Here is a 14,224-nt window from a genome sequence, read left to right on the forward strand (position 1 = left end):
GATGTTTAAAATGGAAGTATCCTTTCAAGATGTCTGCAGTGAAGAGATTATATGGTTTTCAAATACAGAGGTGACGGTTTTGTTCTGGAAAACTCTACAAGTCTATGAGACAAATTAGACCATCTCATGAGCATACAAAGAAGAGTATTCCTTTCTGCTAGGAGTAGTTCCAAACAGAATAAGACAGTCACTTGCCCGAAAGCCCCAGGGTGGCCAGGTCTCCGGCTACAGGAGGATTTGCACACCTCGTTTTCAGTGTGATTTCAGAACTAGGCAGATTCTGAAACAGCTGTGGCAAACAGCAATTGCCATAGCTACAGGGCAGTTAAGGTAAAGGTTAACTAATGTGAACATATGTCACCATTTTGGTAAAATACCAGTTCTTGGTTTTCAGTAAAGGTGGTGCATGAGTAGCCATACTGTCCTCCTGCTTCTTACGGCTGGAGTCTGTCAAATACTCCTCACGTGATCTACAGAGAGAGCCTGGGTCAGAGCTAGGCACTCACTGAGTGGCAGGGTGTTGAAGAAGGGAAAGATACCTGAGAATTGTAGTTTCAACAGGGAAAAGTGTGTGTGTGTGTGTGTGTGTGTGTGTGTGTGTGTGTGTTTTCTTATAAATTAATACCTTTGGCCAAAAGAAGTCCCAGGCTAATCCAGAAAGGCAATATTTTTTTTCTTTGAAGCTATAAGCTATTGTGATAACGACCGATTGGATAAAACAGAACTGACATGAGTATTATTTAAAAAGTCCCTCCTTTAGAGCATACAAAAAATCAAGCATTATGATTTATTTACCTTGCATGACCCTCATGCACACCTGCTTAATGTGCTGATCTGTCGGTGCTCTCCCCTGCGGCAGGAAAGGAGAAGGCAGTTATGCACGGAACCATAGACAGGGCTCTGTCACAGGGTAAACGGACAGACGCGGCAGGGACAGGTGGCGGGACTTACAACAGGACAACTGCCCACACTGCCCAGGAGCGGGTGTCCGGACTAGCCAGGCAGCCCCGACCCCTCGTGCTGTGGGATGGAGTCCCCACAGAGAAAGGGTGGACACTGCCGGCCACTCACCGGAGGGCCCTCGATGCCAGGCAGGCCGGTGGCGCCCTGTTCTCCCTGCACACCTCGGGGTCCCGGTGGTCCTTTTGGTCCCTCCACTCCGGGAAGCCCCCGACCGCCTTCAGGCCCCCTCAGGCCCGGCTCCCCGGGGTTACCCACCTAGAACAAAGGCACAGGGTGACACCAGGACTAAACACAAGTCTGCTTAGGGTTGATACAATATTAATATTCAAACTTGGAGGTTTACTACATTCTGTTCATTCCGAGGTGAAAATTTCTCAGCGTAGACACACAGTGCCGCACCACCCACCCGTCTCTGAATTCCAGTTCAAGCGAACTTTTAAAGAATCTTCCCTTTTTGCATAGTTACCATTTCAAATTGGTAATTGAAATAATGCATCTTTAAAACCACATTCTTAATACTTTAAGCCACTTCCAAAGAGCAAGTTAGCTGTTAATAAGGCTTGTTAACTTTTTCTTTCCACAAAAAGGCCACCGAGTTCTTACATGTTACTTTGTATATCACCAATACAGAAAGCATAAAACAAAGATATCTCTAAGAACAGAAGGCATTTAGCTTTTATAAGATTCTTTGGAGAATTTGAAGATGCCAGATATATCCAGCAATTATAAAATACTAACATGAACTAAATCAATACAGGTAAAACATCACATTTACAACATTGCATTTAAAATACTGAAACAAAAAGACTAAGTCCATAATTTAAGTATTGAAAAGTTAAAAATCTAAATATTGACAAAGTTCGAAATAAACTGTTTCCTTGGCACAAAAGCATAATCACATTAGATTTTTGTTTTCTGGAAGCAGACTACTGAAAGCATTTAATGGAGTCCTCGAGTACAATAACTGCTTTAGAAAGAGACTGAATAAATTCACTTTTTGTTAAACTACCTCGGGTAGAATGTGTGGTGCAGTAGTTACAATGTGCTGTTGTTTATAGAATAAGAATCTACACTAATAAAAGAGAAAAATGGTAATTGGCGTACGACGATACCCTTTTCATTGGCTAATCAGGGCGATATGCAAATTAACTGCCAACTAAGATTGGCAGTTAACTGCCAACAAGATGGCGGCTAATTTGCATATGTAGGCACAATGCAGGGAGGCGAAAGGGAAAGCAGGAAGAAGCCCCCTGCCACTGACAGTGATCTGAAACCCAGGGGGTAGCTAAGAGCTGGGGGGCAGGGCAAAGGCAGCCCTGGGGCTGCCTTTGCCCTGCCCCCCAGCCATGATCAGAGAATCAGGCGCCTTTTCTGCCCTGGCCAGTGATAGCAGGAAGTAGGGGTGGAGCCAGCAATGGGAGCTGGGCACGGTCGAAGCTGGCAGTCCCAGGAGCTAGGGGCCCCTTGCCTGAACCTAAAGCGAAGCCCACGATTGCGGGGCCGCTGCAGCTGTGGGTCCCTGCTGCCCGGGCCGGACGCGGCCCCCCCCACCCCCCCGCTGCCACTGCAGGTCCCCCCTGCCCGGGCTGGACACCTAGGCCAGAGGCATCAGGCCTGGGCAAGGGGCCGATCCTGTGATTGGAGGGTGATGGGGGTCAACGCCTGAGGGCTCCCAGTATGTGAGAGGGGGCAGGCTGGGCTGAGGGACACTCCCCCCACACACACACCCAGTGCACGAATTTCGTGCACCGGGCCCCTAGTGAGAAGATAAAAGAACAGAAGGCAGCAAGGGATGCTAAAGTTCAAGATACGAATGTTCATAAAGCAACTTAATCCTGCTTCCTTTTCATATGAAACATTTCTCTAGAAAAAGCTCTTTGAAACACTCAAATGTCTCAAACCGAAGGGAAGAAGGCAATGAAGCAATGCGTTCACCAGACACATCTAAAGAAAGCTCAGCAAGTGTGCTTTTTCCAATCTCTCTTTATGCAAAAAAACAAAAAAAAATTATATTCATCTAAGTCAACCTGTCAAAATTGCTCCCAGGAAGAAATTACGGCTTAAAAGACTTCCCGAAAGGCAGTGTCAACAGGGAGAGCGAAGGATGTGCAATGGGACATTGCTGGGGAGTTGTCAGGTGACTGGCGTGCAGAACTGTAACAGCTTCTGAAGCAAGCCCGAGGAGAAGCCAACGTGAATGCAGAAATGCATTAGCGAACTGGCAGAAAACAAAGGAGGCCAAATCAGTGCAGGTTCTGCCGACAATGCTAAAATATTGCTGGAATAAGAGACAAGAAATTTTTGATGAAGAGATCAAGGCGCCAGGACATGATAAGGACCCTGGATCTCTGGGGGGAAATTCCTTGGGTGAGGAGAGGTATTCTAAAGTAGAAACAGCCTTCACCTGCTATCAAGTTTGTCTACGCTGAAATCACTGAGGACAGCAACAGTCTTCCTGTTAGTAACTATTTCCCCTGATTCGAGAACAGTGCACTTTAATTTCATCAGTATCACCTGGGTCATGTTGGAGAAGACGGGGGTAGGAAGGGAGGTGAGGAATCAAGAGCTAATTCCTAGTATTACATCCAAATTTAAATGAAGTGATCACTGCATTGTTCATTTTTCTTTTATGGCTTGAACATTAGCAATTATTGCTACACTATGAAATAGCATCTTTATTACCAAATTCTAAGATGGTTTCTCGTTTACAGGTTCTCAATCCCAAACCATTTCCGTCTAAGAGTCTTAGGCAGAAAGATGTTACTTGGAGCTTGAGACTGTCCCATGGCGTTTAGAGGCAGTATGTAAACAGCTAAGTCAATACAACTTAGTCATAATTTCCCCCTCGGTGGTGTGTAAAGAGCCCCGGGCTGGGCTTTGTGACCACGTCTGGGGGAGTCTTCCCAGAGAAAGTGGGGCTGAATGCATAGGCGGAGGCAGCTGTTTTAAGGAAAGAAACAGAAGGCAGCAGGCTCGGCGACAGCACGCCGTGTAAGAACTGCAAACAGATGCAGTTCCAGACATGGAGGAGGAGAGAGGAGACAGGCAAGGCAGACACTTTGTCAGAAGCTGTGCACACCTTGCTAAGAATCCGATTTTACTCCATGAAATGTTATTCCTGAAGGATTTTAAGCAGAGCAGGGATAGTGTGTTCTATCTTCTCTGTCTAGATGTCCATGGCTGCCACAGGATCATATGTTGGACAGGGATGGAGAGGAGTGGGGGAGATTCTTGAAACAGGAAGGACTTGGAGACTAGCTGGCAGCTGGTGGTTAGTGACATCTGAGATTGAGATCTGAGCTTCATCTTTTCTCCTTACACTGAATTTTTATTGCCCTGGTGCCGTGGTCGGCAAACCGCGGCTCGCAAGCCACAAGCGGCTCTTTGGCCCTTTGAGTGTGGCTCTTCCACAAAATACCGCGTGCGGCACACAGTGCGATTGAAACTTCGTGGCCCATGCGCATAAGTCGGTATTTTGTGGAAGAGCCACACTCAAGGGCCAAAGAGCAGCATGTGGCTCGCGAGCCATGGTTTGCCGAGCCGCAGTTTGCCGACCACTGCCCTAGTGTATTCCTTTCAAATTACACATCATCCCAGGGTTGCCACTAATCGGTTCTATAATTCTGAATTCATCTAATCTCTAAGGACATTAGTTTAGTTTCTATAAAATGATGAATTAAACAAGATAATCATTTTCCAGCTGTAATAATTCTCTATTACATTTTCTTATGCATTATGCCTCTATCTTACTTCCCCAAATAGAATACACTGGAGATCAAGAAAATTACTGAAATATTTGCCAACAAATTGTACAACTGCCAACAAAACTCAATTATACTCTTATCACCGTGAAGCACAAGTCAGTTCTTTAAACATGGCCCATTTGGGGAAGAAATTACCATGTAATATATTCATTGAGCCACTTGCCATATGAAAAAAAAATCCTTTAGAATAGTTAGTTCAATAAGCAGATCTATTTGCTCTGTTGTTTTGTTCTTTGAATTAATCCACTACTTAACGAATACATTTAAACATTCATTTCCTTGAAGATAAGTCCATTAAGAATTGAATTTACAGAATGATTTCATAAAGCAAAACATGGCATTTTCTTCAGCATTATTGATATTTTTATATTTTTTACCATTACTGTTCATTATACTTACAGTTCCCTTTGGGCCAGGTAATCCTATATCTCCCTAAATCAATAAAACAAAATTATATTAGAACAATGTATTCGCAAAGATATTATGCTGCCGAAATCTACAGAAAACCGTGAACAGAGATGAATCCTGACACCACAGAAAGCCATTAGACTCAAAAGTTGGATTCTACTCCCAGTTTTGCTACTTAACTTTGCAACCCTGTGTGAGCCAGATAATCTCCCAAACTTGGCTCACTTATCTGTTAAGTAACAGGGTTGAATCAGAGCTATCCAAGGCCCCATCCAGATCTAAAATGCAAGGTGGTGAGAATTAAAATGTTAAAAGATATTAAACTAGCATTCTGTTATAAAACCTAATAGTCATTTAAACCTGATTACTTTGTTTTTCAAACTCTAACAATATTTTAAAATGTATCCCAAAAGTCTATCAAGCCAAAAATGCATATTTTAGGCAAAAAAAAAAAAAAAACAACCTTAAAAATCATCTCCCACCACCAAGTCTAGATATGAATGCAACTCAAGTTTTAGCACATAAGTTCATCTCCACTACCAAACAGATGATTTAAAACATCCTCTTAGTACATAAAATGAACAATTTTAACAGAAAACTAAAACAGAAACAATTATTTGTGGAGCTTGTTTAATAGTTAGGAAGCTTTGCCTAATTCAGATGTTACATTTATACTAACTCTAAAGCCTTAAAATCTGAATAAAAACATTACCAGAATTTTTTCCTGCATTAAAAGCTCTCCAAAACTAATTGACGAGGAATCCATCACCCCCACCCCAAGGACCAAACATTTTAGCTTCCACACTAGATCATGCTAGACATCATCAAAACTGTAAGGATGAGCCAAGGGATCTAGCTGTCCTGGCAGTAACAATTACTTGTGCTTGTCTCCCTGTGGATTTAGCCGCAGGTGAAGATGGAGGTCACTTCTTTGGAGGGTGTTAGAGTGCAGAGAATGCCCATGGTCACACTTGTGAGCCACAGCTTTCTAACTATACTAAAACTTTAATGTTGTTGTTTTTTTCATGAAAGGCAATATTCACAGACTTTCTATAGCCACATAAGAATCCCGGCCAGTGTGGCTCAGCACTTGAGGGTCAACCTAAGAACCAGGAAGTCACGGTTCGATTCCCGGTCAGGGCATGTGCCCAGGTTATGGGCTTGATCCCGAGTGTGGAGCGTGCAGGAGGCAGCCAATCAATTATTCTCTCTCATCATTGATGCTTCTATCTCTCTCCCTCTCCCTTCTTCTCTGAAATCAATTAGATATAGATAGATATAGATATAGATATAGATATAGATATAGATATAGATATAGATATAGATATAGATATCTCCTGAATGTCTATGTAAACCCACAGGAGAATTCACCATGTCTAAGGGAACAGGAACACTTTGTTCTCCAAAGGTTTAAGGTTCGGTCTATCACCATCTAGGTGTTTCCCCTCTGCCTTACTTGATCTTGGCTGTAATCTTAGAAAGTCATTTGTTACAATGTATAAGAAACATCTTTACTTTTCAAGAAGACAAAAAAGATAAGATGGGCAGAGAAAAGGAAAAATGTATGTTGTAATACAGTTTGAAATCAGTAAGTCTCCATCATTAACCAGAAAAAAAAAATGTCTTACAAGTTCACCCCTTTCTCCTGCTTCACCTTCTTCACCAGAGGCACCCTAAAAATTAAGTCACATTTGAAATTCAAAAGTCACATTTGAAAATTCTTAGCCCCCCGGCTCAGTCAACATTGATGAGCATTCATAAATGGCCACACTGCTTCCAGGGTCATGCAGAAATACAAAATGCTCTCAGTGGCTTTCCAATCTAGCTGTCAGTGGCCAAGCCAGATCAGAAAATGGCCTAGCCTGGCCAGAGTGGCTCAGTTGTTTGAGTGTCATCCTATGCACCAAAATGTTGCTAGTTGGATTCCCAGTCAGGGCACATACCTAGGTTGGGGGTTTAATACCCTGATAGGGCATGTACGGAAGACAACTGATTGATGTTTCTCTCTCACACTGATCTCTCTCTCTCTCTCTCTCTCTCTCTCTCTCTCTCTCTCTCTCTCTCTCTCTCTCTCTCTCTCTCTCTCCCTCCCTCCCTCTCTCTCTCTTTCTCTCTCCCTCCCTCCCTGCCTCCCCCTTCCTCTCTCTAAGCATGTCCTTGGGTAAAGATTAAAAATTAGTTAGTTAATGAATTAATTTAATTTAATGGCCTAGACAGGTGGGCACTGAAAATATTGAGGGGAGCATTTTGTAAAGTATATGATTATCTACCCACTATGCTGTACACCTAAAACTAACACAAAATAATATTGAATGTAAACTGTAATTGAAAAATAAAATTTATAAGAATCCATATGTGAGAAGAAAACAAAAAGAAAGTGGCCTAGAGAAAAGCCAGAAGGTGAGGCCAAGTTTCTGCTAAAATTAAGGGTTACTGAGTGTATTCAGCAATCTTATAATTAGGTAATCTTTGACAAAGGGCTCTTACAGTACGAAAAGATCTCCAGAGAAAGGACTGGTTCTAATTCATATGCATAGTTTATTTGCTAATTCCTTGACACAGAGAAACTTAAAACATTATAACGTGGCTATGGAAAGCTTCATCAGAATAAACCAATTCGGTGAAGGAGAGAGGCAGGGCCACTTTTTTCAAAGGAAGGAGAATGTGTAGCCCTGGAGGCAGAGCCATCCTTAGCTCCAGCTTATTAAAACAGTGAATAAGGCTACAGGCCAAACTAAACTCTGTGGGTTTCACTCACAGTAAAACACATTGAGAAAAACTACGGGCCCCCAACGTTTTAATTACACCCATAAACCAGCGGGCGCCCCCTGCTGGTCGAGCATAGTCATGCACATTCAACCCTGCATTTTATACCATTCAAATAGGACCTACCTGTTCACCCTTTGGACCAGGTTCACCGACTACACCCTGTAATGCATAAAATATAATACTTTTTCAGTATTTTAAGATTTTTATCTATATAATTTGAAATGAATCAACCCCCTTTATTGGGCTAGTGGATAAGCACAAATACAAATATTGTGAAAGAAAACATCTCTCTCTCTCACCACCTAACAAGAGTCATGTAAGACCTAGAGAAACACACAACTGTCCTACCCAGGGCATTGGGGCAACGTGGGGCATTCTTTGATCCCATTTATGTACAACTTGACTAGTAAGAATACAAATTCAGAACTAAATAGAGAGCATGATTACAACAGAAATTTTTACTTTCCTCCTTTTTTCCCCCCTCCTGATAAATTATCATATTAATAGGTTTTTTTGGCTTCTTAATCTCAACTCTCAGTAATTTCAAATACTTTTCTTGATAGCTCTCTGTGATAAATTCTAGAAAATTTAGAACTTTCTAAAAGCAAGACTGGTTTCTCGGCATAGTAGGAATCCCTTCCAAATAAGGGGCCTTTTGGAGGACTAGAAAGCTTACCCTGTCACCTTTCATTCCAGGAAGTCCAGGGGGGCCAGGCAAGCCAGGGAGGCCAGGGCTGCCAGGAGAACCCTGAAAAGCAAACACATGTCCCCAGATCACTGTTACTGTAACACGGAAAGCACACAGGCCCTGGGTGTGTTGACGCCTGTCTAAAATTAATGAGCTGTGTGGTTTCATTCTCTTCCTCACATTTGCCCCTCTCCCACATTCGCGGGAGAAGAGAGACCAGCTCCCCCACCCCCTCTGTCCCACCTCTGAGCTCCTCATTCCCCAGTTTGCACTCCTTCCCAACAGTGGGCTCTTTGAGTCTAGCCCTGACAGGGCACTGCTCCTCTCGCTGTGTAAACAAGCACAGCTGGAGGAGGAAAAGGCCGCATTCAGCACAGTTCTCTTCCATTCCAAGAACAACCAGGGGCCAAACGTAGCAACTGATGTCTCTCCCGGTTTTAAAATGTATGCTTCCAACCACACTGATTAAAACGCCCTCGGAGGGTATTTCAAATCTAGTTTGAAATTACCCATTTACTTTTTTCACATCTTCACATAACAATGAAAATCAAGAAAGGATGGTTAAATTGCCCTTTGTAAATCGTTTTTCTCTCCTTGCTTAGTTTTTGAAACGCATCGTGTTTTGTACGAAGCAAATGAACTGCTGGAGGCTGAAAACATGACTTACCAGTTTACCTGGCAGGCCTGGGGGTCCCATGGGTCCTACCTCTCCTCGGCTGCCCTGGAAAAGCACAAGGAGATTGTCTGCTGGATCGTTCGCCAACATTCAAATGCTTAATTACCACGCCGATAAAACAGTATCCTACCAAGGGTTCTGTTTAAATACGTCATTAAAGTATTCACATCTTCGACTGAAGGCAGACACCTTTGTATAAAATGCCTCCGCCTCATCGGTGTTCATCCCTCTCGAACGTCATCAATGCTGTTCATTGTGCTTACAGACCATTAGAAATAACTGATCCATCGACATGAGATGCACTCAGTCATTGTCAGCAGCTAAATCACCACCTAACTTACACTATGGATCTTGATATTCATGTTTTATCCCCTCGTTTAGATGATGTGTTCCTGAGATGTAGGTACTTTACTTTTGAATCCCACACAATGCCTAAAACTCAGAGTAAACAGTCCATTTTAAAGCAATATCTGGCAAATGACCTTGAACCTAAAAAGAGTGAAAAAGAGACAAAGACAGAAAAGTTTGCCTTTAAATTACTATTGCAACTTTGAAAAGACATAGATCGTAGAAATTTATAGTTTCTGGAATTGAAAATTCTTTGCTCTACTCATGTCTGAAATGTGTCTTAAAAGATTAAACACTTTGAAAAGTACAATTTATAATGAAGATACACCAAAAGCAGCACACTAATTTCATTTTCTGAGCCAATTTAGATTTTTATTTGAAACATTAAGAACTTTGAGGAGACACAGGAACTCTTCGATTTCTTTCCCTGAGAACTTCATACAGTTTTATGCAGTCTGATAAAAGCTTGTTTTATTTCTAAGCATGTTCAACTAAGCTGAACACTGAAGTAATTAGATAATCAATGGACAGTGTTTTAAAAATGAAAGTTTGTTTTTCTTTAAAATGGCATGACAATTTCATATTAATGTTTAATATTTGTAAATGCTTCTGATAAGATTATCCCGATCTGACCCATATGCTAGTCATTCATCTATAAGTTGAACAAGGTGTCAGGATCCATAAACCTACTGAATTTTCAATTTCTCTAAAGGAGTTAAGAAATATTTGCCAAATTACAGGTTTCTAGCTGTGAGGTATTATTTTGTGGCAGCAATTTCATATGACTTATAGGTGATTTAAATGAAATCCTCTTAAATACTTTCCAAAATTTTTTCTTTTCTTTAATCCTTACCCGAGGATAAAATCAATCTTTTTATTGATTTTTTTTGGGGGGGGGGGGAGATATATATAGAGAGAGAGACAGACAGACAGACAGACAGACATCAATTAGTTGCCTCTGTACAAGCCCCTACCATGGATCAAACCCACAACCTAGATATGTGCCCTGACCAGGAATTGAACCCAGCACCTTTTGGTGTACAGGACGACACTCCAACCAATTTAGCCATCCTGCCAGGGCAAATACTTTCCAAACCTTTTATATAAGCAACCTGACTAGTGTATGAGTTTGGATAACACATTGGTCCTTAGCCATGTAAGAAGCTTGGAAGCCAGAAACAGTGCCTATGATATAAGTCTAAACGAAAACCAGTCACTGTGATAGATTCTTCTGTTCATCTATAAATAGAAAATTAGGTTCCAGCCATTAATTTGGCCCGGCACTTCAAAGTTTAAGACAGATTTTCTTCAGTATATCTGCTCTTTTGGCATTTTCAAATAATTTCTGAACTGTATCATGATATCCTAAATGTCACTGGGCTAACATGACTTTAATTCACAGGACAATTAGCAGTCATTGGTGGGGAAAATAATTAATCATATCAGAAGGGGAGAACTCAGCTCTTGACACAACCTCAAGCATTCACTTCTAAATAAATGAGCCATTATGCCATCTTACCCAAAATAAAGATGATGAATATAATACCTTTTTTCTCTTTCACAATGAAAGGGCTAAATCAAAATAAAGGATTGTATAACCTTCCATTTATTTTTGGAGAGATTAATTATCTTTCCAATCAAAGACAAGGATTTTCTCTGCTGGAATCTTACTTTCTCTATCTTTGGTGAGCTCTTATTAGTCAGTTCATAAATATTTTCAACCACTGGCAGGCCCTTAGTAATACATATGAGTGGCTCAGAACGCTAGTGTAGACAGCCTGCTCTGCTGAACTTGTGTACACACGAAAGCCCAACACAATTAGGACCAGGGTAAGGATCAGTGAGATTATGGGCATTTATTCCTCTGTTACTGCACATATATAGCAGATGGTTCCTCTTTTGTATTTCACTTCCATCCTATAAATCCTTGGCCATTCTAAACATACTTATTTCTATGCAAATCATCTCACTGTGGGGGAAAAAAGTAGTGATCGTTTTTACAACAATGACCAAACAGCTACAAACAAAGTGTTAGGGCAAGATTTTCTAATGGCCATTCTTAACATTTCTAGGTATTCCAAAAACATGCATGATCTTTCTCCAAGTTCTGGAATTTAACCTGTAACTAAGATGAACATGAATAATCAAGATATACACAGTAATCTCTAAAAAGATAGAGTAAACTAAACACATTCTGCAGAGAGCAATTGACCTTGACCTGGTAACCACAAGTGTGCTAAATAAATGCTAAATCTCCTACATTTCAACAGCTGTGATGATAAACACATTCTCAGATGAGGCTGAGGGAGGCTGGTAGGGAAATGGTTATTCTGCCAGCGGCTAATATCTACACACCCCATGACAGTAAGAGTTATAACCTTTTTTATAAGAGAATTGAAGAAACCAGGAGGGAAAAAGCAAAATCCTACCATTAAAAATGTAAGCACCATAATAAAAGGCTATAATTTGCTCTTGGATGTTCTGTGCCACCACATCCTAGTATATCTCTGACATGTTCAGACACATCAGCCAGTTCATCCCTCCTTAAGAAGCCAAGCAAGGCTGTAAAAAAAAGATTCAGACCCTCAATCAGTGATTCCTGACTTGGGCTCTGCATCAGAATCCGGAGGGCTTTTTAGAAATGTATTTCACTGGATATCTTCCACCAGTTCCTCTCCCCGTTCCCCCTCATATTCCACCCTTCTCCCCCAGATTCTGATCCTGTAGGCTTGGGGTAAGACTTAAGAATCTGTTTGGGCTTACATTGTGTTTGTCTGTCTTTACAAGGCTTTACTTAGACTTTTGATAAATGCTCACTTACAAAAGTTCTATAAATACTAAAATTTGTTAAATATGTCTTGTACCACTGGAATCTGGCAAGCTAACTTCCAATAACAACCATCCTGTGGAGCCTTGATTTGAGCAGGGAGGCATTTGAAGGTAGAGGTGAGGTGCGGACATTGCCAGGCCTGAAGTCCGGCTCCCCGGCATCAGCTAGTGCCCGGCACACAGCGCAGTCTCTTTGTGCCTGGGTTTCCTCATCTAGAAAGTGGGGATTAAAAGCAGTACCTATCTGAGAGGATTGATTAGATGCATGGAGCACTTAGAACAGTGTCTGGCTCATAGGAGGTTTACAGAAGTGTTACTACTTTTATCTATGTTTTTATCCAAAGACTAAAAAAACAGTCAAGCCCTAACCAGTTTGTTCTCAGTGGATAGAGCGTCGGCCTGTGGACTGAAGGGTCCCAGGTTCGATTCCAGTCAAGGGTATGTACTTTGGTTGTGGGCACATCCCCAGTAGGGAGTGTGCAGGAGGCAGCTGATCGATGTTTCTCTCTCATCGATGTTTCTAACTCTCTATCCGTCTCCTTTCCTCTCTGTAAAAAATCAGTAAAATATATTTTTTTAAAAAACATTCAAATTGTTTTTTAATTGCGTGTTTGATTACATGTGTTTTGCCTTTCAACTCTCCCATGTTTCTTTAAAAGCACAAGTTGTGCTTCCACAAAACGAGTCTCTGGTCCTCATTTCTCGAGTTTCTGTTAAGATCATGGATTAGTAGGAGGGCACTTTCTTTAGAAGCAAGCACAGAAGATCCTCACTTAACATCATCAATAGGTTCTGCAATTTTAGGTGAAGCAATGTATAATAAAAGGATATTTACAATAGGCTAATTGATATGAATGAGAGTTAAGTTCCTACGGCATCTCATCAACGTTATGAGGAAATGATGTTGAATAAACTGATGTTATTTGAAGACTCGCTATAGTGGAAGCTACTCAGAAATACTCATTTCAATAAATACAGAAAAATAATTCTATTTGGAAGTCTCCCTTTAAAAAAAATGCAACTACTAGACTTTTAAAATAATGCAGAAAAATACTTGCACTGTCATAATTATTTTACCCCCCCCAAAAAATGGATTTTTATTTCATTGTATTCTAGACTGTGATGGTGATTGTATTTGCCTGATTACCCAAAATGCTAACTAGCTGAAGGATAAACATTATCCTTAGTACCTTGCCAATTTTAGAAATGGAATATATAAATTACTATACTAAGTGCTTCTCTTTGGCAAAAAGAATGCTGATTAAGCCAGAAGACCAATTATAATTTCTATCAATTGTTGCTTTTACATACCATTTACACATTAACTTCAAAAAAATTTCATTTCACATTAGTCCTACCACAATAATACTTTTTAGGTTTGCCACTATGATATTTTTAAATCTATTCAATTCCACAAAATTATATAGTTTCTGTTTTTCTCTGGTGTAGGTTTAAATATCCCCTCATGCACAGAGGTAGATAAAAATCTGTCTAAACTATAACTATCACCGTTGTTTCATAAATTATTGACGGGGTAATATTCCAGGGCCTGGGTAGGATAGGAAGACAGCTGAAATCACTCAACAACATACCCTATGGGGACCTCTGTGCTTGAGACTGTTGATAATAGGGTAGAGGAGGCACTTTAAGAAACATAATTCACCTAAGAAAGAAGAACATAGTAGGAGGGATCTCAATGCCAGATATCAAGATGTATTACAAAGCCACTGTTCTCAAAACTGCCTGGTACTGGCACAAAAACAGACATATAGACCAATG

General features: G+C 40.9%; 1 protein-coding gene across 2 annotated transcripts in view; it reads right to left on the minus strand.

Annotated features, from left to right (window-relative positions):
- The window catches only part of COL9A1 (collagen type IX alpha 1 chain), an 87,561-nt gene that overhangs the window by 18,875 nt on the left and 54,462 nt on the right, over positions 1-14,224 (minus strand). For both annotated transcript variants that reach the window (XM_081094482.1, XM_081094483.1), the window contains 7 exons: positions 9,260-9,313; positions 8,581-8,652; positions 8,028-8,063; positions 6,764-6,808; positions 5,127-5,159; positions 1,072-1,218; positions 796-850 (listed from right to left, as the gene is read on the minus strand). In XM_081094482.1, the coding sequence (XP_080950608.1) occupies positions 796-850; positions 1,072-1,218; positions 5,127-5,159; positions 6,764-6,808; positions 8,028-8,063; positions 8,581-8,652; positions 9,260-9,313 (442 nt within the window). The remainder of the gene's footprint in view (positions 1-795; positions 851-1,071; positions 1,219-5,126; positions 5,160-6,763; positions 6,809-8,027; positions 8,064-8,580; positions 8,653-9,259; positions 9,314-14,224) is intronic.

The sequence above is a fragment of the Myotis nattereri genome (genome assembly GCF_964212035.1).
Source record: "Myotis nattereri genome assembly, chromosome: 6".
In the NCBI taxonomy this organism is placed as follows: Eukaryota; Metazoa; Chordata; class Mammalia; order Chiroptera; family Vespertilionidae; genus Myotis; species Myotis nattereri.